Here is a 22,601-nt window from a genome sequence, read left to right as displayed (position 1 = left end):
CTTTTCATTCAAGTTTTCAAATTTTGGCATAAACTTGTTCATAATACACTCTTATCTTTTGAGTGTATATTGTCTGTAGAAATGTCCCCTTTTCCATTCCCATTGTTGTTGATTTGTTCTTTCTTGATAAAGATTTGTCAATTTGATTAGTATTTTCAAAGAACCAAGCTTTGGCTTTATTAGTCTATTTCATTAATTTCTGTTCTTTATTATTGTCATCTACTGTTTTTATTCTGATATTTTTCTAATGGCTTATATTGTGTTCTAGCTCATTAACTTTTAACTTTTCTTTTTGTATAAAATATGCTATACAATTTCTCTTAAGTATTATTTTAGCTATATTTCATGTAATGTAATATGTAGTATATTTATCACTCAGTTCAAAATATTTTCAAATGTTCAGTATAATTTATTATTTTACCTATAAATTATTTAGAAGTGTGTTTCACCATATGTAAAAATATGACTTTTGTCTATAATTTTTGGTTGTGAATTTCTAAATTAATTATATTGTGGTCAGATAACATGTTTTATATGATGCTGATCCCTTAAAATTTGTTGACTCTTGTTTTATACCTTAGTATGTAGTCAACTTTCATAAATATTCCATGAGTTCTTGGGAAAGAAAGTGTGTTCAGCAGCTGTTATATGCAGTGTTCTATATGTGCCCATTAGCTTCAAACTGTTAATTGTGTTGGTCTATCAATTACTTGGGAAAACTTATTAACATTCTCAACTACCTTAGTGGAGCTGTCAATGTATCCTTGTAATTCTGTCAGTTTTTCCTTATGTAAATTAAGGTTGTGCAATTAGGTGAATAAAAGTTTATAACTGTTATATATTCCTAATGAACAGTACATTTAACATTTTGTAGAAATAGTCTTTACTTACACTAAAGCATATTGTAACAGTCTTTCTTTTCTAATGTTAATGTAACCACTGCAAGTTTCTTTTGATTGACATCTGCCTGTTATGAGTTTTTATCCTTTTAGATTTCAACATTTCTGAATTATGTTTCAGACATATTTCTTATAAATAGCTATTAAAAAGTTAAATCTACTCTAAAATTACTTGTCTTCTACTTTGTCCATGTACCATATTTACTAACATATTTGGGGTTTTTCTATCATCTTATTGTATGCTTTTCCTCTGCATGATCTATATTTCTACTTCTCTCTTGCATAACACTTTTACACTTTATTTTTCTTCCATTACTTTGGAAGTTATACTTTCTATTTTTATGATTTTTATGACTTTCCTGGAAATTCTAACATATTTACTTAAGTTACCAAAATTTAAACAATATCCTTTCCATCCTCGTTAACAATGTAGGTATTTTAGAACATCTTGAGTCCAATCACTCCCTCCCAAGCTATATGCTATTGTCATCATATATTATAGTTTTAATAACTCCACAAGACACTACCCTGTATTATTTGTCATCAATATTTCTTTATATTTGCTCATATATGTACCACTTTTTGAGGTTACTCATCTTCTTTTGTCTCAGACTTCCTTCTGGGATCTTTTTTCTTAAGCCTGAAGTGTATCATTCATAACTTATTTTCTTGAGTTCTTTTTAATGACAAACTCTATCAGTTTTTGTGTATCTGAAGATGACTTTATTTTACCCTAGTTTTTGAAGGATGTTTTAATTGGGCATACACTTATACGCTGACAATTATTTTCTCTCAGTGTAAGGAAGACATTATATCATAGTCTTCTGGGTCCCATTGTTACAGTTGAAAAGTCAGCTGTTATTCTAATTATTATTGACTTAGGTCATCTATCTTTTCTCTTTGACTGCTGTCAGATCTTTTATTTGTCTTTGATATTCTGTAGTTCCTCTATGGTATATCTAAATGGGGATATCTTTATGTTTACCTCACTTTGGATGGCATGACTTCTTAAATCTGAGGATTGGTGTCTTTTATCAGTTTGGGAAAATTTTAAGCCCTCATTTATTTAAATACGGCTTTTGCCTAACCCTCCATACTGTTTTCTCAGTATAGAATAGAAATCCTCTCTGGAGAAAAGGATCATCTCTGCATGGAATTTTAAGATATTAAATCCACAATTTCAATTCTACATGTCTTTTAATATTTTTTCACAATTTTTTCTGGGTCCCTTGGGCTCATTTTGAATGATTTCTTTAGATCTATTTTCCAGCTTCTTAATTTTATTCCTTTAATAATATTCACGCAGCTATTCTGCCCATCTGTTGAACTTTTAATTGCCATTTTTACATTTTTCATGTTTGAAATTCCATTTTTATCCTACTATGACTGATTATTTTTATAGTATCTTGCTCCTTATTCATATTTTCAATCTCTTATTTTTCTAAGTGTATGATATATCCTAGTTTATATTCCGTGTCTGATGGATTCAAAAGTTGGAGACTTTGTGGGTCAGGTTTGGCTGTCCACTGATATTGCCGCTGTTTCCTCTTGTTACTTTCTTTTTCCCTTGTCTGTTTTGTGATGTTTTTTAAACTGTAAATTCATATTCCTTAAAACTCTCCCTGTGGGAATTATGTGGCCTGGGTTAAAAGGCTCTTTCTCCAGAGAGGATTTCTATTTTATACTGAGAAAACAGGTCTTTGGAGTCCCAGCTTTACAGGAAGTAAGGCAAGCCTTAGGCTTTCTGTTCTCTGTATTCTACGAAGTTGAGAAAACACAAACTTAAATGTCACTAGGTTCTCCATATAGAATAGCCTCAACTTTTCTCTAGGTTCCTACTTTGGCTTACTTTTTTGGTCCCTAGGTTGGTTTCCCAGGGCTTTTATAACAAAGTATCACAATCTGAATCACCTAAAACAGCATAAATTTATTCTCTCACAGCTCTGGAGGCCAGAAGTCTGAAATCAACATATTGACTGGGCTGTGTTCCCTCCCAACCCTCTAGGGCAGGATCCTTCTTTGCCTTTTCCAGCTTTCGATAGCCCCAGGTGTTCCTGAGCTTTTGACGTCATAACTCCAATCTCTACCTCCATGTTCACATGGTGGTCTTTCCTTTATGTTTGCCTGTGACTAAATTTTCCTCTTCTTATAAGGACATCATCAGTCCTGTTGGATTAGGGCCCATCCTAATCCAGCACAATTTTATCTTAACTTGATTACATCTGCAAGGACCCCATTTCCAAATGAGATCACATTCACAGGAGGTTAGGACACATTGGGGCTGGGGGCACTGAATTCAAACCATAACAGTCTCCAACAATTTCAATCCCTTGCCAGCCCTTAAATGTTTTTTTATGCATTCTAGCACTTTTACAGTTATCATTTATATAATCTTTCTGTTTTCTATTCAACGTCAGCTCTTATTTCTCACTCATTTCCCTGTACTTGGCCACAGCAGCTCCTTCCTTTTTCTCATTGTGGTGCAGACTTACAAATCAGAAAAAAACAAAACAAAACAAAACAAACAAACAAAGAAATAAAAAACAGAGCACAAAATAAGAGTAAAGCTTTAAATAGGGACTCAGTAGACATAAATGTGAATAAAGTAGAAGATAATTACTGCATGGATGTTGCAATATCTTTTTTGAGATGATGCTCAAAGTACTTTTATCCCTAGATCACTGTGGTATATCTGTCTAGTCTTCAAATCATAAAGATCTGGGGCTGAATCCTTTCTCTACCTCTTACAAGGTACATGACCTTGAGATATACATAAGCTCCTAATTTCACAGTATTACAAAACCCCACTATTACAATAATAGTCTTTTTAGGGTGTTTTGTGGATGGATGACGTAAGTGCCAATATAACCCATGGCACAGAGCAGGCATTTAGTAGTTGCACAAACAACTTTCTTTCTGTGTTCCAGATAGGTAAGGACTTTGAATAATTTGCCTCTGCTTAAGCGAAGGGTGAAAAGTGATGTCTTTCATATTGATACACAATCCTATGGTTTAATTAGGGCAGGTGTGCTACTTTATAGAGGAAACCGAACCATTGAAAAGTTAACTCATCAAACGTGAAAGAAAGACAAATAATAATAACCATACAAAAGGAGAAAATCTGTTTTGCTGATGATCAGTGGTTCTGTACCCCTTAAAGGAGGAACTGAAATTCAAATGAACTCATCCCTCCCATTTGTAATCAGTTTTGCCAGCTAACAGCTTGTTGGTTCTCTGCTTTAAATGCCACCCTTTCTCCAACTCCAATGACACTTCATCTCTGTCAACTGAGAGGGAAGAGATGGAGGGAAAAAAAAAAAAAAAAAAAAAAAAACCAGGTATCATTGTAAACTGTATTTTAAATTCTGTACATGAAATCACTTGGAGACATTTTAACTTGTATTTGAGAGCCTCACCAGGCCCACACTCCAGAATAGCTTTATAACTTTATAATCTAAGGAAGGAAAAGCCAGAAATCTGCACTCTGTGATTGACTCACACACATGTTGGAAGCAGAGTTCACAAATCTAATTCCTTTCTCCATTCCTGTACATTTTTACCCAGAGAACACAAGCGAATGGAGGCGGTCCGGCCCACTCAGAGAATTCCTGACAGCAGCTCCTCGTGAAAAATATTATGTTTGGGGTGAGCATCTATCCAGGAGCAGTGCTGAAATGAGATGGCGAGGACGCAAATGGGGAATAAATGGCTGATGTAGAGAGAGCTGCAGAAACGAGGGTGATTATGCAGGGGCTGTCCTCTATGAATACATTAGCTCCCCAATAAGTCCATGCATTTTGACTGCTTCCAAAGCAATTTCTCAGGGTTTCAGTGAATACAGGTGTCCGGAAGTGGTTTCTAAGCTCAGCTTCAGACAGGCTGTTCATGTCGCCAGTCCTCAAAGCCCTAGCATTAAGTCTGGGTGGTGAGTCGGGCCCCACACAGTGCCTGTCACATCATTGCAGGCATCCTAAGATGCTCCTTGTTGGCCGGGAATGGTGGCTCAAGCCTGTAATCCCAGCACTTTGGGAGGCCGAGGTGGGCGTATCACGACGTCAGGAGGTCGAGACCTTCCTGGCTAATACGGTGAAACCCTGTCTCTACTAAAAATACAAAAAATTAGCCGGGCGTGGTGGCGGGCGCCTGTAGTCCCAGCTACTCGGAGGCTGAGGTGGGAGAATGGCATGAACCCGGGAGGCGGAGCTTGCAGTTAGCCGAGATCGCGCCACTGCACTCCAGCCTGGGCGACACAGCCAGACTCCGTCTCAAAAAAAAAAAAAAGATGCTCCTTGTGGGTGCCCAATCTCCCCTTCAGGTCAGGGGCAAGGACTGTTGCCTGCCTGGTGGGGTGAAAGGTTGAAGGAGGTTAGAGGTTAGAGGAGGGTGCATCCACGCTACAGTCCTTCAGTGGGAATTGAGTATCAAGAATTGGAGACATCAGATCTAGACACTAAGGCCAAAGGTGCCAGAGTAGGGCCAGTAGGTGGAACCAGGCAGATGAGGTCTGCATGGATGTGTGAGCAGGCTGGCAGTGAGGTGGAGCATCTCAGATAATCCCTATGGACACCAGTAGGCACAGGGTTCTTTCCAAGCATCGGCAAGCCTTGAGCGTGTGGGGATGGCTGACTGCTGCAAGTTCCCCATGGAGAAGACAGTGGGGGCCATCATGGGGAGGACACCGTGCAGTTCCAATACTGGGTCTGCCAAGGACAATCCCTGGTCATAGAGGTGGGCAGGCTTCCTTCTAGGACAAGATCCTTCATTGTATCCATCATCGCATTCCTGCCTAACACCAGGGGACCTAATAGGAACCTCAGATAGGAAAGAGGGCTTCATCGAAGATCTATGTTTTCACTAGCCAAGGGGAAAGAGCCAGAAAGCCTAGGAAATGTTCCCGTAGGATGAGAAATAACATAGAGCCTCTTGGGGATTCATGCCATGAGCTGATTGTTGGAAAAAACCTTGTACTTTGGGGCAGGAGAATGGCATGAGGCAGGAATGGGCTGTGGGTCTGGCTAGCGCCTGGGGTCAGAAAGCAGCCTGCAGTGAGCCTGACTTCATCTTGCTGTTTATACACCCTGAGTTTATTTCCCCAGGCTCTCTCTTAACAAAGTGTTCGGGAATGTTCTATGGGCCACTGTGGAGAAGACAGAGAGTGTTAGAGTGAGAAATCCCAAGGGAGCTGACTCAGGGTCACTCTTGTCCAGCCACCCTCGATGCCTGTTATTGCTTCCTGGAGCACACCTTTGCTTACTCCGATGGACCTCAGTTTGATTTTAAAAGATGCTGTTCCCTTGAGTTGGCAGCTCAACCTCTCCCATGCTCCCTCCCCCAGCCAAGCAGGTTCTGAAGTCCTCTTCTTCCCGAAAAGTCAAGAGGCTCCACCCTGTGTCTTCCCAATCCCAAACACACACATGTGGACCAGGGTTCAAGACTGGACATTCTGAATCAGTCTGTAACTCTCAACCTTAAACCCCATTTCTCCACCCCAGACTCATTACCCTGGTGGGAGCTGAGCCGAGCCCTTTGAGTGAGAAACTCCACTCACCCTGATCCCAAGCTCCACATTCTCGCCTCCGTAGACTTCCATGCCTTCGTCCAGCAGGCCAATCTCCTGGAAGTACTGCCGGTCCACAATGAAGCAGCCAATGAGGGCGGGGCTCCTGCAGGGGCAGGGGAGATGGGCCAGTGGTGAGCAGAGAGGCTGTCTGGTGTGGCTGTCTGAGGAGTAAGAGCAGTAAGGCCTTACTGTCAGGAGGATCTGGTGCTCTTCCTTCCTTTGCTGCCAGAGCCTGTGTGAGCCTTGTTCCTGGAGTGGCCCCTGGGTCTGGCCTCACCCAACCACTCCAGAAAGGCTGTTTCCTCCGGGCAGTGGGCAGACAGCTGCCATCCTGGGATCAGCTATTAGTGGGGTGGTGCTTGTGTGTGTGTTAGCTTTGAGAAGTGGTGCTCAGCCTGCCAGTCTAGGTTGACTAGCTGCCCTGACCCTGACCTCTGCACAGTCAGTCTCTGTTCCTGCTTGGGAATGCATACCAGTTTTCCTACCCTTCCCCAGCTTAGGATCTGTATGTCATCCTTGGTCCACTTAGAAAGATTAGCTGGCACCAGGTTGCAAAGGGCTTTGGGTAGCAGGGTAAAAAATTTGAATTTTATCTGCAGGTAAATAGGTGTCCATGAGGAATTTTAAGAAGACAGTGGTGTAAGCAAATCTGTGTTTTTTAAAGAGAATAGTCAGGCAGCTGTGGGTGACTGACCAGAGGGGAAGGGGTGGGAATTGAGGGGCCCAGCTGGGAAGTTCATTGCTGTATCCAGGTGAAAAATGATGGAGAGCTGAGTCAGGGTATCAGGAACAGAGACAGCAATTGTTTAAAGACATATTTTGATGTAAAATCAGCATAACTTCAAAACAGATGAACTACACAAGGGTGAGAAAGGGGGAGGAACCTGGATGCCATCTGGCTTTCTGGCTCGGGTGACAGTGGGTTGTGGGCCACTCATCAATACACGGGCACAGGAGAAGAAGCTGGTTTCAAAAGGAAGAAGCTTTGGTGGTGGAAAAACTGACCTTAAGGTACCTGTGTGACACCAGGAGGAGAGAGCCAACAGGCAGAGCTTAGGTACATGGCCTGAGTCTCTGATTCAACAGGGTTCTTAGGCTGGAACAACCTGCCAACAGCTATGGGGTCCAGGAGCTGGAAGGCTTTTCCTTCCTTGAGGGCAGTGAGCTTAGGTCTCACCAGCTCTGTGCAGACACCCAGTGCAGCACCTCACAGAGAACGATTCACATGAGGTGAGTCAGCATGAGAGCACCGGGCAGCTTCTCTGCTGAGAGCACTGCTTATGCAGTGACGTTGAATTGTTCTACTGCTTATTGCTATCATTTCTAGCCCTTGCTTGGCTGGATGACTTGGTGGGAGTGGAGGAATAAAAGGAGAAATGAAGGCTCCTCAGGGATGAGAAAACTATCAGTCAATCACATGTAAATGAACCCGTCTTTGAAAATGGAAACTTATCAAGGTGGAGAAAGGCGATTTTGCAGGCCATTTCCCTGGGGAATGCGGATACAGGAGGCTGCTCAGGCAGAGACTGGCACCCTGAAGCCACTGTTTCTCTTCCTTTCAAATCACTGCATTTTTTTCTAAATGTCTTCACCCTTATAGACCTGCGGGCATCCTGGGAAGCTAATCCACTACTCCTAAAGCAGCCTGAGACCCTGCTGGGGTGGAGGTAACAGAACCCAGACCTTAGAGGTAATCTCTCTGGGAAAAATCACCCTTCTGGGTGTGTGTCTCTAAGAGAAGTTTGCTAGCCTCTCTGAGCCTCCGATTCCATGTCTGTAACGTAGGATCCATTCTAACCTCACACAGACTAAATTAAAACACTTGAAGCCTCTGGGACATAACTGGCACTCAGAAGGTCATTTAAAAAGGTAAAAAGATGCAATTGTGCACTAAGTCTAGAAGATCTCCTCTTTAAATATGTGATGATTCAGAAACATCAGGCTGGCAGAGTGGGGTCTTGGCATTTGCCTCTGCATTCCTAAGTGTTGGATATGACAGGGCACGCTGGAAAAATGCTTTCAGGATACACAGTAAGGGACCTTCCTCAAACTGACAGTTCAAGCCAGGTAATGAACAGAATCTGAAACAGTTACTCTGAGATGAGCACAGGCCACCTCAGTGGTTTATTATTAACCGGCTAGGGTATTAAGTGGATTCTATCAGCGTGAAAGGGTTATTGATTTACACCTTGCCTCATTCCTGAAAGGATTAGAAATAGCTTATGAGAAAATTTAAAATACATAGAAAACCATAAATAGATAAATGTCTAGACAGACCTAAAGATTGCAACAAATTGGAATGCATGTGTAGACCAAGATCCTCTCTCAATTGTTCTTAAAGTAGACATGAAAGTTTGCCTTTGCATTCCCTGTTGGTCAAAGTGGAAAAAACATACATGGTCTTAGAAACAAAATATACAGTTCTCATGTGAAAATGTCATATTAATTGATTCCCTGGGGACAGCAAGGCTTTCTTTGACTGGCAGTCAGTTTGAAAGAAATTTCTCATGTGGATTTTCTTAATGGGGTCACCTGGTGACTTAGTGAACAGCCATCGCAAAGACATCTCTTTAGAATACACTAGAAGATACTGCTGGGCTCTTTTTTATGACTTATGCCATGTGTGGGCAGAGCACTAAAGTATAGCTTGAAAGAAAAGGGAGCTCGGATGGGCAAGATACATTTGTATAAATCACAGCTTTCTGTGGAGCTGTCTTCATCTGGGAATAAAACCAGGAATGTTCTTCCAAAAATCTTCCATAAAATTGATTTCCCTCAACCAAGTTTTTGATAAAAATTGAGTGATAGAAAATTTGAGGTTGAGATGACATTGTCTGGCAAGGACCTGGAATGCAGGCTTGCTGATTAAGACTGGACTGATACAGTTAGAGATGAACAGAACAGAAACAGTTAATGTCAATGCAGTCTTCTGCAGGAATGCTCATTGCATGGGGGCATATTTCCCTTCAACAGCATTCATCAGGCCTAGGAGCAGAAAACAGCTACACCAGTTCTGAGCTCAACAGTGGACAATAGAGGGGTGAAAATTAGCCACTGTGTCTAGCTTGTGTGGGTGGATCTTGGCTCTACCGCCCAGAGCTTTTGGCAGGGCCATTCTCCTCTCTCAGTCTTGCTCTCTTCATCTTGTAAAACAGGGATGAGACACGAGTGGTCAACAGATTATGATGATGATCAATGAGCCAATGCATGTAAAAGACCCTTGTACATAGCAGACTCTCAGAAAATGTTTAACAACACAAAATTGTGGCAGGGGCTGAGCAGAGTAGGTAACATGCAACTTCAGGAAAGTTAGGTGGTGTTTTCTTCTATTCCATTTTAAGTGTGAGTATATATTTTTTTCTTCTGGCGAGGAAAAATGTGACCTTAAATAATACTGACTGACTTTCAATTAAATTTTTCATACCCTTTCTCCCTCATGTAATACAAAACAACATGAACTTCTAATCTCTTCAACTCCAAAAACTGTGCCCTAGGCCACCTTCTGGTGCCTTCTGTTTTGTAACGGGCAGAACTTTGCAGGGAGCATAAAGACACCCACTGTATCATCAACATAGACAGAAATAGGCTGGGCTCAGTGGCTCATGCCTGTAATCCCAGCACTTTGGGAGGCAGAGGTAGGTGGATCACGAGGTCAGGAGTTCAAGACCAGCCTGGCCAACATAGTGAAACCCTGTCTCTACTAAAAAATACAAAAATCAGCCAGGCACAGTGGCAGGTGCCTGTTATCCCAGCTACTTGAGAGGCTGAGGCAGGAGAATCACTTGAACTGGGGGGGGCGGGCGTGGGGCGGAGGCTTCAGTGAGCCGAGATCACGCCACTGTACTCCAGCCTGGGCGACAGAGTGAGACTCCACCGCAAAAACAGAAACAAAAACAAACATAGACAGAAATAAAAACTAGTGGAGACAGCTGTTGGAGGCGTCCTGAACTTTAAAAGCTAAGACTGCACAGGGGAGTCATTCATGAGTCCAGGAAGATGGCAGCAAAGGCAGGAAAGAACTTGGGACCTTTGAAATACAGTATGAAGTCACTTTTGTCTGAGTCTTACAGAATAACACTCAAATATCACCAAGGTATACACTGTCCTGTGGGGTCTGGTCTTGCCTCTCAGCCCCTCCACCCTCACTACCTGGGGCTGCTGGCTGGCTTCCCACTTCTAGTCACTTCGAACCTTCTCTGTGTTCGTGAACTTTGCATACGGACGTCCATTCCCCAACCAGCCATCTTCTACTTGTCTTCAAAAACAAGTGAAAATGCTATCCTCTGAAAAGCATTTCCCCACTTTCAGTGCAGTTTCTGCCTGCATGGTAGAATAATGTTCCTATTCCAACGATTTTGTCTGTCTTCACTAGACTCCAGGCTTTTGGGAGTGGGAACCAAATCTTCATCACTCTGGATCCCCAATCTGGAGCACAGTGCTTGGCACCCAGACACAGTGATGTGTGGAAATGGGTCACTTTGAGGCTGTGAATGGATTCTGAGATCTTCAGAGCCCATGGCAGTGACTGAAGATCAGACTGCAGTTCCTTTCAACCCTGCCTGCCCCTGTCATCCCCACAGTGGGGCTCAAGTTGGAGAATAAGCATTGGGCCAATAGGGGGTTCCTAGCCTGGAGGTCAAAGCAGAGAGACCCACAGGTAAAGATTTGCTTTACCTAATTGGGGCTGTGGAGTTCTCCAGCTTCCACCAGGCCTTGGGGGGATTTAGGTAGCGGCACCACAGTTCCCAATCAAAGCCCTGGGCAGCCAGCGGGTACTCTTCTATTTCAAAGTTGTCATATTTGATGTTATCAAAGGACGGCGAGATGATCCGCTTCCGGTTCTCCTTGATGCGAGTGAGGACAGGTTCAGCCCTGGGCAGAGAGGAGACAGCCAGAGAGGGGGTAACCATTTCCAAGGTGGAAATATCCAGAGTAGCATCTCCCAAAGGTCCTTCCCCAGCAGAAAGAGGAAGGAAAGCCTGCCCATCTCCTCTGATGGAGAGGTGCACTGCCTTCTGGGAAGGAGCCCCTATTCAACTTCCCGTTCCCTGAGGATTTCCCGGATGGCAAGAGGCTCCACCACTCCATCAGCATATCCAGAGCTGAGCTGAGAGATTCTTATTCCAGCCAGCCTTGTTCCTGCTCACTTCCCCTTTCTCCATTAGAAAAAAAAAAAATCAAGACTTAAAAAAGAAGAAAAAGAAGAAAGAAATAGATCTGAGGGTCCAGAAGAAGCTTTCACCTTGGGCTTTGATTTTGCTAAAATTCTATGTATCAATCTGGAGGAAAAGACAGATGAGGATGGAGAGACTAGGAGGTGAGAACAAACCTACATCCGCCAGCCATGCGATGCTGCCTTGGAATGCCAGCTATGCCACATCCACCCCCCAAAAGGGTTCCCCAACCACCCAAGGAGGGGTGGGGCATTTGGGCTTTCCCAGGGAGCTGGGAAGCCCCTGCAGGCACCAGGCGAGTAATGTGTTTGCAGACAGGAATGATAAGCTTCTCATTAATAATACATTTGGTGTATAACTGTTTATTCAAATCAGCTTGAAATAGTAAGTGTCCCTCTCCTATCCTGGCCATAAATACAAAGAAAATTCTGTTTAAATAGTCACAAATGGCAAGCAGGGACTTCAGCTATAAAAAATGACTGTGTTGCAGCCTTAATTTGGGCCTGTTATGGCAGCATCCAGGCCAGGCTGTGTGCACGCCCTGCCTGCTGAAGTGTCCTCCTCTCCCACTCCCTGGAGGCAGAGGCTGGCACTGTGGAGTCTGGGGAGGAGAGCAGACCCCAGTGACAACAGGCATATTGATAAAAGGGTGGCCACCTGCTTGCCCCAGCTACTCATGGTCATCGCCAGAGCCCGTGTCTCCCAGGCCCAGGCAAAGTTACACACAGCAGGTGGCACTGTGCCCTCCAGCCCTGCAGGGAGGTCTGCATTTGTCACTCTATTCCTGGCTGGTTGCAGCCACTGGGGCCTCTGTCTGGTCCCTTTCCCCCAGCATCTGAGCAGCTCTGACCAGAGAAAGAAAGATGTTCTTAGACAGTTTCACCATAGGAAGAATCTGAGATTACGTGCTACCTCCGATCTGGCAGTGGGAAAGCCCGGGGTACCTGTGACAACATTAGGCAACCTTCTCCCACCTTTGCCCACTTGGTGTTGGCCCTGGCTGTGAGGCTGGGCTTCTGCCTCATGTTTGGCCCAGCTCTCCTTTCCTAGGTGTTGGAACCCTGTCCTTAGCTGGGCACTCTCTGCTTTGCCCTTAGCATGTACCCTTTTCCCTGATGACCCTGCCAGCCAGAGCCACATGTGATGTCACCATGCCTATTAGGCACTGCGTGCTGACCCGTTGACCCCTGGGTATCCCCTCCCCTCTACCACACATCGAACTCTAAAGGTCCAGCCTTGTTGCCTGGCTCACTCACACACCCACATCTCACCCATTCCCAGAATTATCTCTTAGGCTATGGCCAAGATCCCAGCATGCTTTGCACTATTGGAGCCGAAGCCCTAGATCCCACTGGGACTCCTCCTCCTCCTCTCCCAAGGGGCACTTACCAGCCCACATTGAACTCCACGTGGGCATCAAAGAGTGCCACCACAGGTGCAGTGGCTGCCCTCCAGCCACTGACCCTGGAGCGGATGAGGCCTTCCTGCTTGCTGTGACGCACGACTTTGATGAAGCCTGGCTTCTGGCTGTTCACCTTGTCCACATATTCGGTCAGCTTCTCCTTCAGTTCCTCTGTCAGGGAGAAAATGCAGACTTAGCATGGGAGGGAGGTCAGGAGGCAGAAGGGGCAATCACAACAGTCACTCTTTTAGGGTGAACTGACCCCCAGAGAAAGGCTGGGGGGCCCATTCCCCTCCCTGTGTCTTCTTCAGTGGTCCCCGCAGTGGCCAGCACCGCTTAGTTTTGAAGGGAAACATAGAGGGGAATACAGTATTTCCTGAGGCTCAGCAACACACAGGGTCATATCGGGGTCATATACACTGCACACATGGTCTATTTAATCTTCACAACAAACCAATGGGAAAATGGTAGCTCAAAAGAATTAGTCAAGTTCTCCAGCATCATGCAGCTTATGAGTGGCACAGTCTACTTTCAAACCATGTCTAGTGACTTGAAAAGCCATCATCAGTGCAGCTACCTCCCTCTTAGTGGTCTCCATCTCCATCGGTGCTCCTATAACCCCCAGGGGAAGCTCCCTCTGCCAAAACACCAGCCCAGGATCCACTCTCTGCCTGGATCTCCATCTTTTTAGGAAGTGGATGGCCAGGGGCTGTGCCCATGTGAACAGCTGGTGTTGGTTTGCTGCCTATGGTCCTGGGCCTGGCTAAGCATTTGATGCCTCTGCTTCTTCATAACTGCAAATGAGACCTGCAGCAACAGAAACAGGCCTCAGCAGCAGCCCTTGAACCCCTCAGCAAGAGAGGGCACTGCAGCTACATTCATTATGTTTTCCACAGTAGCTAAGGCAAGAGCCCATGACAGCCCTCATAGTTGGCTGGACAGAATTCTAAAGTTCCCTTTGAACCAAGCATCATCCCAAGGTGTGAATCTCCTCTGTCTGCCTGACGAGTGATCATCCAGCCCCTGCAGTAAAAGGGAAATCTATGCAATCCATTCCTTAGAGGGCCTCTTCAACTATTAGATGTTCTTTCTTCTTCTGACCTCCAAATGCCAGGGTCCCTCAATCTTCCACTCATGAGTCCAATGGGTGTTCTGTGTTTGGAGACACAGAAGTCCTTGCTAAGGACTTCTCTAGGTCAAATATCTTCAGTTCCTCCTTGCGTTTCCGCATATCTCACGATTTCAAATTCTCTAATCATGTTGAACTTCCCTCTAATTAAGTTAGTTTTTCTCAAACCCTTTTGTATTATGCAGAAGTTGACCTAATACTGCTAAAGTAAACTGGTCTATACAGAATAGAAGAAACAAATCACCTCCCTTAATCTAGAATCTATGTTCCTATTAATATAATCTAAAGTCACAACAACTTTGATTACTTTTGTCTCAAATTAAGCTTACTGTTAACATACACTTACAAATTATTTTTACATGGTGCTACTAAGTCAGGCCTCCTCCATCCCATCTCTGTGGATGCAGGTGCACGTGCAAGTGCTTGTGTGTGTGTGCACACATGGGTGCCTGCTTTGAGTGATAACAAAGAATCTTACGTTTACTTTTATTTAATCAGCCTTTCTAAAGATTTCCACTATTTCTTTGGATGTCAAAATGTTTTTGTCCCCCGATTTCATTACCCAATGTCTTTCTTATCCAGCCCTTCCAGGTTTCCAGCTTCTGCAAAAGTGATGAGCATATGGCCTTTCTTGTCATTCAAGTAATCCTTTTAAACAGTGTGACTCCTGTCCTAAGCTAGGGCTGGTGGGGGCTGTCAGTGTCCTCATTCCAGCCTGGAGAAAACTTGACTGACTTCTGGGCTGCCACTGACATGCTGTATATCTCACTGCAGTCCATATGAAGATGACCTCAAGATCTCTGATAGCTGTAGCTGCCTGAGGAGGCCACTGTCCCACAAATGTCAGGACATTGGCCATGGAGTAGCATAACTCAATGTGTCTCACACTTACAAGGCCTTCAAGCACCATTGCCAGGAGGCTTCTTAAAACATTTACTGTTTTATCACTTCCAAGGTCCATTCCTCATATATCCTTTTTGAAAAATTTAAATAGAGCTCATAAAGTCTGATATTTGGGTTTTTGATGGGGGCAGTTAAGCGCTGAGTGCACAGAATTTGCAGTGAGAACTGGGCTAGTACCAAATGGCCTGATATCAATTCCCTCCCTTCCCCATGAGAGGGATACCTGTCCCCTTCTCTGCCTCCTCAACCCTCGGGTGAGACTCCTGCTAACTGATTCCTGTCAATACCTACTGTGACTAAGGTATTGATGGGAGGAGGCTGAGGACGATTGCTGCCAAATGGTCTCCCGTGAATTTCACCTCTCCAAATTCACATCCTTGTGTGGCCGCCTCACACACTGAGTCTGAGCTGGACTTTGACACAGCAAGACACAGCAGGAGGGACCCTGTGCAAGTTCCAGCCTTTCGCTTTTGCTCTCTTGCTGTCCTAACTAAGGAAGCTCCAGCCAGGCTCCTCCCCCGCCCAGTCATTTAGGCCACCCCACAAAGGCCCCAGACAGGTTAGTGAGGACCTCGTGGATCCTTCAGCCCCAGTCAGGCCACCAGCTGATCACAAATGACCAGGAGAGCCATTGTGTAGAGCAGAGACAGGCTGCCCAGTGATCCCAGCCTTTATTGCAGGATTCTGGGCCAATGGATGGTGGTGGTTTCACACCATAACTTCTGGAATGGTTTGTTATACACAATGGCTATAATAAACATTGTCTATTGTTCTGGTCTGGTGCTGGGGTTAAAATAAGATTGTGAACTCCTGATGCACAGGAAATGCAGTCAGAGGAAGAATGAGTTTTGAGGGGTGGCAGCAAGATATGAAAATCTTTGCTTCCTATAGGAGCTACTTGCCCCTTTGTACCTCTGAGCTCTGTCAACACTGAGCTGGAGTAAAGGCTTCTGGTGGACCAGAGAGTAAAAAATTCCATCCCCAGTCAGCTGCATCCCAAACATGTGCTGCTGATTAGAAGAGGGAATTCTCTTAGCCCCAACCAAACAACTGCTATCCAAAAAAGAAAACAAAGAAGAAAAAAAATGCCTTGAAATACCCTAGATGATACTGGCTCTGTCTTTGCAAAGTACCTTTACTTAATTAGGTTTTCATGTTTTCTTTCCATCTTTGTTAGGTGCCAAAGCAAGAAAGAACTATCTCAAAAGTACTTCTGCATTGACTGGAAAACTGTTTTCCAAGACACTGTCCATTGTATACTATATATATTGCCTATTAACTATTGTATATACACATAAACAAACACACATGCATGTTCACATATAATATCTCTCAGAACTTCTTAGCTCCAAATTGTGTTTTTGGAGTTGAACTTGTGTTTTTTCTTACGTCCCAACACAAGTACCCAGCCCATCATATTTGCCTTCATGCTAAGGCTGCCAGGAAGCTCAAAGACAAATATGATGACTAATCACAAAGATTTTATCAGGATTTTTGCTGCCCTATCTTTGCTAAACCTTTGATTTTCTGGTTCAAATTTAAAACCTGATTGACTTTTACCTTTTCTTCCCTATGCAAGCTATCTTTAATTGTTTTTTAAATTTCTATAAATAATATTTAATAAAGTATCTTGGTGGGTTAGGACAGGAGCATAATTGTGGAAGGAAAAGGGAAGGTATATTTTGTGCTTGTTTTAACATGTTGGAGAAAGAGGAGGCAGGGAGTCTGCTTGCTGTGACTCAGATCTAGAGTCAATGTGGAGCTGTTGATAGCCCATGTTGACAAAGAAATACAATTTGCACCCTGCATGGGGCCAGGTGTCATCCTGCTTATGTTGCTACTTCAGCTCTCTCCTACTGTCCACAAATCCCTGATCTCCTGACTTCGGAGGGACCTCTGTAAACCAGCACTACCAGAAGCAGTGATGAAACACCAGTCACTCCTGGGAGGTCACAGGCCACTCTCCACATCCCCACAGGGAGCCTCCTCTCAGGGTCTGCTCAGGGCAGGCTGCTTGCCAGCTCTCATTTCTTCAGACTTAGATGCCAAGGAAAGATGGGGGATTCACCAGTGTGGTCAAACAGAGCCCTTCTCCCCTCCTCATCTATCCCCTTCCACTGCTTCTATAAAAAGTGGTTGGCTCCACAACCACTAACAGGCTGAGCCAGAACGGTCTGGCATAGAGGCTGTTAATCTGATTTAAGCACTTAATGGGACACTCTGATCTCATGCATAAAGGAAACTAAAGGATCTGAAAGATGATGCCTAATGGGGCTCTGCTCTTTGGAAGGCAGGTACACAGGCATTTTGTAAAACTGCCTTCCTACGCTTGCTGTAGAGAACTGGGCAGAGCTCCTCATCTCTCCCTCAAGGTTCAGATGAGCATTTCACACATCTTCTCTAGGTTTTGTGGACATAGAAATGAAGGGAGAGTTCACTCATTCATTCAACAAAAATTGAGCACGTACAGATATGATTTGACTCTGTGTCCCCACTGAAATCTCATCTCGAATTGTAATCTCCACATGTCAAGGTGATTGCATCATGGGGGCAGTTTCCCCCACGCTGTTCTCATGATAGTGAGTGAGTTCTCATGATATCTGATGGTTTTAAAGTGTGGCATTCCCCCTTGCACTCGCTCACACTTGCTTTCTCTCTCTCTCTCTCTCTGTCTCTCTCTCCCGCCACCTTGTGAAGAAGGTGACTGTTTCTCCTTCACCTTCTGCCATAATTCTAAGTTTCCTGAGGCCTCCCCAGCCCCCAGTCATTTAACTCTGAGTCAATTAAACCTCTTTTCTTTATAAATTGCCCAGTCCCAGGTAGTTTTTTGTAGCAGTGTGAGAATAGACTAATACACTTACTATTAGTCCTTTCATGGAGTAATAATCTTTGGCATGCCTTGATCATGCCTCAACAAGGTACTGATCTAGTTGCTGTGATTATAACTGTAAACAAGACAGTCTGCAATGGACTGAGTGTTTATTTATTCCCAAAATTGATTATGTTGAAATCCTAACCCCCAATGTTATGGTATTAGGAGACAGGGCCTCTGGGAGATTAATTAGGTCATGAGGGTGGAGCTATTATCTTAGCCTGTTTTGTAGTGCTATAACTAAGAATACCTGACACTGAGTACTTTACAAAGAGCAGAAATTTATTTCTTCACAGTTCTGGAGCCTGGGAAGCCCAAGATCAAGGTGCTAGCATTTGGTGTCTGGTAAGGGCCTTCTTGCTGTGTTCTCAAGTGGCAGCAGGCAGAGGGTAAGCTAGCCTAAAGCTTCAAGAATCCTCTTTTTAAAGAGCCTTAATCTCATGAACAAGGAAGCAGCCCTCACGACCTACTCACCTCTGAAAAGGCCGCACCTCTTACTACTTTCACACTGGTAACACCTAAATTTTGCAGGGGAAATACTTGAACCACAGCAGCCCTCATATATTGGATTAGTGCATTTATAAAAGGGGCTCCAGGGAACGCTCTTCTCCTCTTTCTGCCATGTGAGTATGCAATGAAATGTGAGCAGTCTGTGACCTGGAAGAGGGCCCTCAACAGGACCTGACCATGCCGGCACCCTGATCTCAGACCCCCAGCCTCTGAAACTGAGATAAAAAATGCCTGTTTTTATAAGCCACTCAGTCTGTGGGACTTTGTTATAGAAGCTCAAACTAAGACACAGCCCTTATGGAATTTCTCTGCTACTGGATGTCTAAAAGGCATGTGGTAGGAGAGACACAGGAATTGTGTATTGGTCCATTTGTGCAGCTATAAAGGAATACCTAAGGCTGGGTAATTTACAAAGAAAAGAAGTTTATTTGGCTCATGGTTCTGCAGGCTTTGTAAGAAGTATAGTGTCAGCATTCACTTCAGGTGAGGGCCTCAGGCTGCTTCCACTAACAGTGGAAGGGGAGGGGGAGCCAAGATGTGCAGAGATCACATGGTAAGCAAGGAGGCAAGAGAGAGTGGGGAGGCACCAGGCTCTTTATATCAGCTCTTATGGGAACCAGTAGAGGGAAAACTCACTCATTCTCCCCACCACCCCAGGGAGGGCATTAATCTAGTCGTGAGGGATCCACTCCCATGACCCAAATGCCTATCTTTAGGCCCAACCTCCACCACTGAGGATCAAATTTTAACATGAGATTTGGAAGGGACAAACATCCAACCTATAGCAGAGAGGGAGAGGAAGTAGGAAATGCTGTGGAGTTACCATCTACAGAAGTAGTTGTCAATCAGTTCAGGGGAAGATTTGGGGCATGAATACCCCATGGGTGAGTTGAATCATATCCCCTTAAATTCATATGCTGAAATCCTAAACCCTAATACCGCCGAATGAGACCTTATTTGGAAATAGGGTCATTGCAGATATAATTCGTTAAGATAAGATCATACTGCAGTGGGATAAGATCCTAATCCAGTATGACTGGTATTCTTATAAAAAGAGTAGATCTGGATGCAGACTGAGGGAAGAAGTCATGTGAAGGGGAAGGCAGAGACTGGAGTGATGCATCTCTAAGCCAAAGCCTGCCAAAGATGACCAGGAAAGCACCAGAAGCTAGGAGAGGGGCATGCAACAGATTCCCCCTTATAGTCCTGCCGGCACCTTGATTTCAGACTTCTAGCCTCTAGAAGCATGAGAAAATATCTGTTGGTTAAGCCACCCAGATGGTGGTACTTTCATTACAACAGACATAGGAAATGAGTATAACCCAGCTTCCTCACTTCTCAGGTAGGATGACACTGCAGAGTCTCCAAGTCTCCTGGTGGTTCCCAGGATGATGGAGTCCAGGTCCCCACAGCAGTACCATGTCATTGATGCCCATGGTATTAGCTTTCTTCTCTTCTCTGTCTCCCATCCCCACTCTCTGTTTTCTAGGATCATCTACCAGATAAATGGCTTGGCCCCAAATCTTTTCTCAGGATCTCCCTGGCTTCTGGCAAAGCCAAACTAAGACAGTTATACATTCCAGCTCACCATGGGTCCCACCAATTGCTTCACACTTGCCTGGTTCTTGAAAGCATTTACATTTTCAACTCTTGACCTATACATATAATGTGTATGGATGTGTGTATGATGGCTTAAATTCAAAATATTGATCCTATTTCTCTCTTTTCTCAATCTCTGCATTAATTGGATAAAAGAAATAACAGTAAATATAGTATACTAGCCATTATTCTAAGTATTTGGTATATGTTATCTCATTTAATCATTTCAACAAACCTAGGATATAGCTCCTATTATTATCATTCTATTTTGAAGACAAGGAAATTAAGGCACAAAGTGATCCAGGTAGCAAGTGGTGGAGACAGGATTTAAATCCAACTAGGCTGTCCCCAGAGTCCATATACTCCACCTCTACACTCTATCCTGCCTCCCAAGAATAAGAAGCTGGCCTGCATAAGAATCAGCTTGTTTATCATAGACTCCAGAGCACCATCCCAACAAAGAGTCTGATTCAGTAGATCTGGGGTGGGACCAGAGAATCTGAATTTCATACAAGGATCTCCTAGTGAGATTCTGATGGATCGGCCAACCTTGGTTACAACTGAAATAAAAAGGTGGGCTTTAAAATGGAGTAGAAAAAGGCACCTCCTCCCAAATATGTGTGGTTCCAGCCCTTAACAGAAGGACATAAATGCAGTCTGAAAAAGGCTTCCTCACACCTGCCCAGGTAGTTTTTCTCTTCATTCTTCCAAACTCACTGGCTCCATCTTGCTGCCTTCAGTTGTGGGTCCTTCCCTTTACAGCTGCTTTTCGATTCTCTGTATGATCATCTTTGGGTCTGATGTTTTGGACTGTCCCCTGTCATTTCCCAGCTGTCACTTCAAATCAATCCATCCTTTATTCATTCACTCAACAATGATATATTATGCACATATGATGTGCACCACTTAAGACCCTCACCTCGTTACCACCATGCAAACAATATTTATAGCTAATGCTTATTCATTTAGTTTATCAGGTGCTGGGGACTGTTCTAAACATGGCTTTTTGTCCCACATTGGCCACGCCCCTCCTACCTAGCTCAATGCTGTTCCTCAAAGCCCAGCCTGGATTATAGCTTTGCCGCCCCATGCCTCCAGTTGCCCAGGAGGGGAGTGTGAACACCCCACCCACACCCCCACTAATCCACCTCCCACTGACAAGTGCAATTGATTGCTTGTCTCCAGTGGTGCTAATTTAAAGATTAAAAGTGTGTTTACTCCTTTCCAAGTGAAAAGTGGCTTGTCTTCTTCAGATCAGAAGATTTACTGGCTTTCCTCTGAAGCCATTTAGGGCCATTGAAACACAAATGCTATGTCAACACATTTTAAAAGAGAGATTATTTATAAGGATGCAATGGTTGTCAAATCTAGCTGATCATCCACATCACATCAAGTGGGAAGCTAAAAATTAAATAAAGACAGATGTCACCGTCCCCACCTCCATGGAGAATCTGGAGTCGGGGCTCACGACTCAGATGGTCCTGCTGATGAATGATGGTGAGCCTGACTTGGGCAGCTGGGATTCCAGAGAGCTCTGGGCAGCATCGCTGTGTGTATTCCTCTGTCTTGAAGATCACTCCAGACAAGCTTTCAAACCCTGCACAGTTTACAAATGTCTTCCCCGAGGTTCATTCTTCTGTCTGCTACACTTAACAGCTGCACTTCTGTCCAGCTCATTTAATAGCTACACTTCTTCAAAGTCGATTGATACTAAAGGAGATTTGGAATGGCCTTAAATAGTTCCCTTACTCAGGCTACAGGGTTCAGGCACACAGTGTTATAATCTTCCTGGGAAGCTGCAAGCATTAATTCAGCCTTATCAAGTTACACAAAGTCCCAGATTTACCACCTAATAGGCCCCACCCATCTGTTTTAAAGTCTACTCTTTGGTGTCACAGCAGGGCATTCACGGCCATCAAAACCCATAAGGAATATGCACTCCAAATTTAGCAGGGTTTCCAAAGTCAGCCTCTCAAAACCCACAAACACCCTCTTACCAGTGCCAAAGTGGCTTATTCTCCCTAAGATATTGTATCCTATAAAAAAAGTGGTCAAAACTGGTCTCTGAAGATTACTGTGGCAGGTGATAGAAAAATGTTTACCTGGCCAGTTAGGAATGTGTTGGGTTCTAACCAAAGTTTAACGCAGTCTCCCTTTCTTCCTCTCTCTCTCAAATTAAGACAAAAATACAACAAACAAAAAAACCTTGATTTCTAATGTTTGCCACTGCCTGTGGTATAAAGGCTTCCACCATTGCTGATTTTGGGCTACCAGCCCGATGCTACTGAGTCTGAGTTGGGAAGACATGTGCAGAGTTGGGTGAGGATGGGCATGATGAGCTCGGATAGTCCAGGTCAGCCCCAGCGCCGGTCTAACGCTCAGGGCCAAAAGGCTGCAGTCCCTGCAGTCCTTCCTTCCCCTACAAGACATAATGTGCGCTGTGCTCAGCACTTCAAATCAGTCCATCCTTTATTCATTCACTCAGCAATGATATATTATGCACATATCATGGGCACCACTTAAGACCCTCACCTCGTTACCACCCTGCAAACA

The 22,601-nt window shown here is 44.2% G+C and overlaps 1 protein-coding gene across 2 annotated transcripts in view; it reads right to left on the bottom strand.

Moving 5' to 3' along the window:
• Positions 1-22,601, bottom strand: part of GALNT18 (polypeptide N-acetylgalactosaminyltransferase 18) — a 371,780-nt gene that overhangs the window by 103,403 nt on the left and 245,776 nt on the right. For both annotated transcript variants that reach the window (XM_026454004.2, XM_026454005.2), the window contains exons 4-6: positions 13,023-13,206; positions 11,134-11,331; positions 6,448-6,562 (exon numbers count right to left, since the gene is read on the bottom strand). In XM_026454004.2, coding sequence (XP_026309789.1) covers positions 6,448-6,562; positions 11,134-11,331; positions 13,023-13,206 — 497 coding nt within the window. The remainder of the gene's footprint in view (positions 1-6,447; positions 6,563-11,133; positions 11,332-13,022; positions 13,207-22,601) is intronic.

This window comes from Piliocolobus tephrosceles, chromosome 13 (assembly GCF_002776525.5).
Source record: "Piliocolobus tephrosceles isolate RC106 chromosome 13, ASM277652v3, whole genome shotgun sequence".
NCBI lineage: Eukaryota > Metazoa > Chordata > Mammalia > Primates > Cercopithecidae > Piliocolobus > Piliocolobus tephrosceles.
This window is presented reverse-complemented; position numbering and strand designations above follow the sequence as displayed.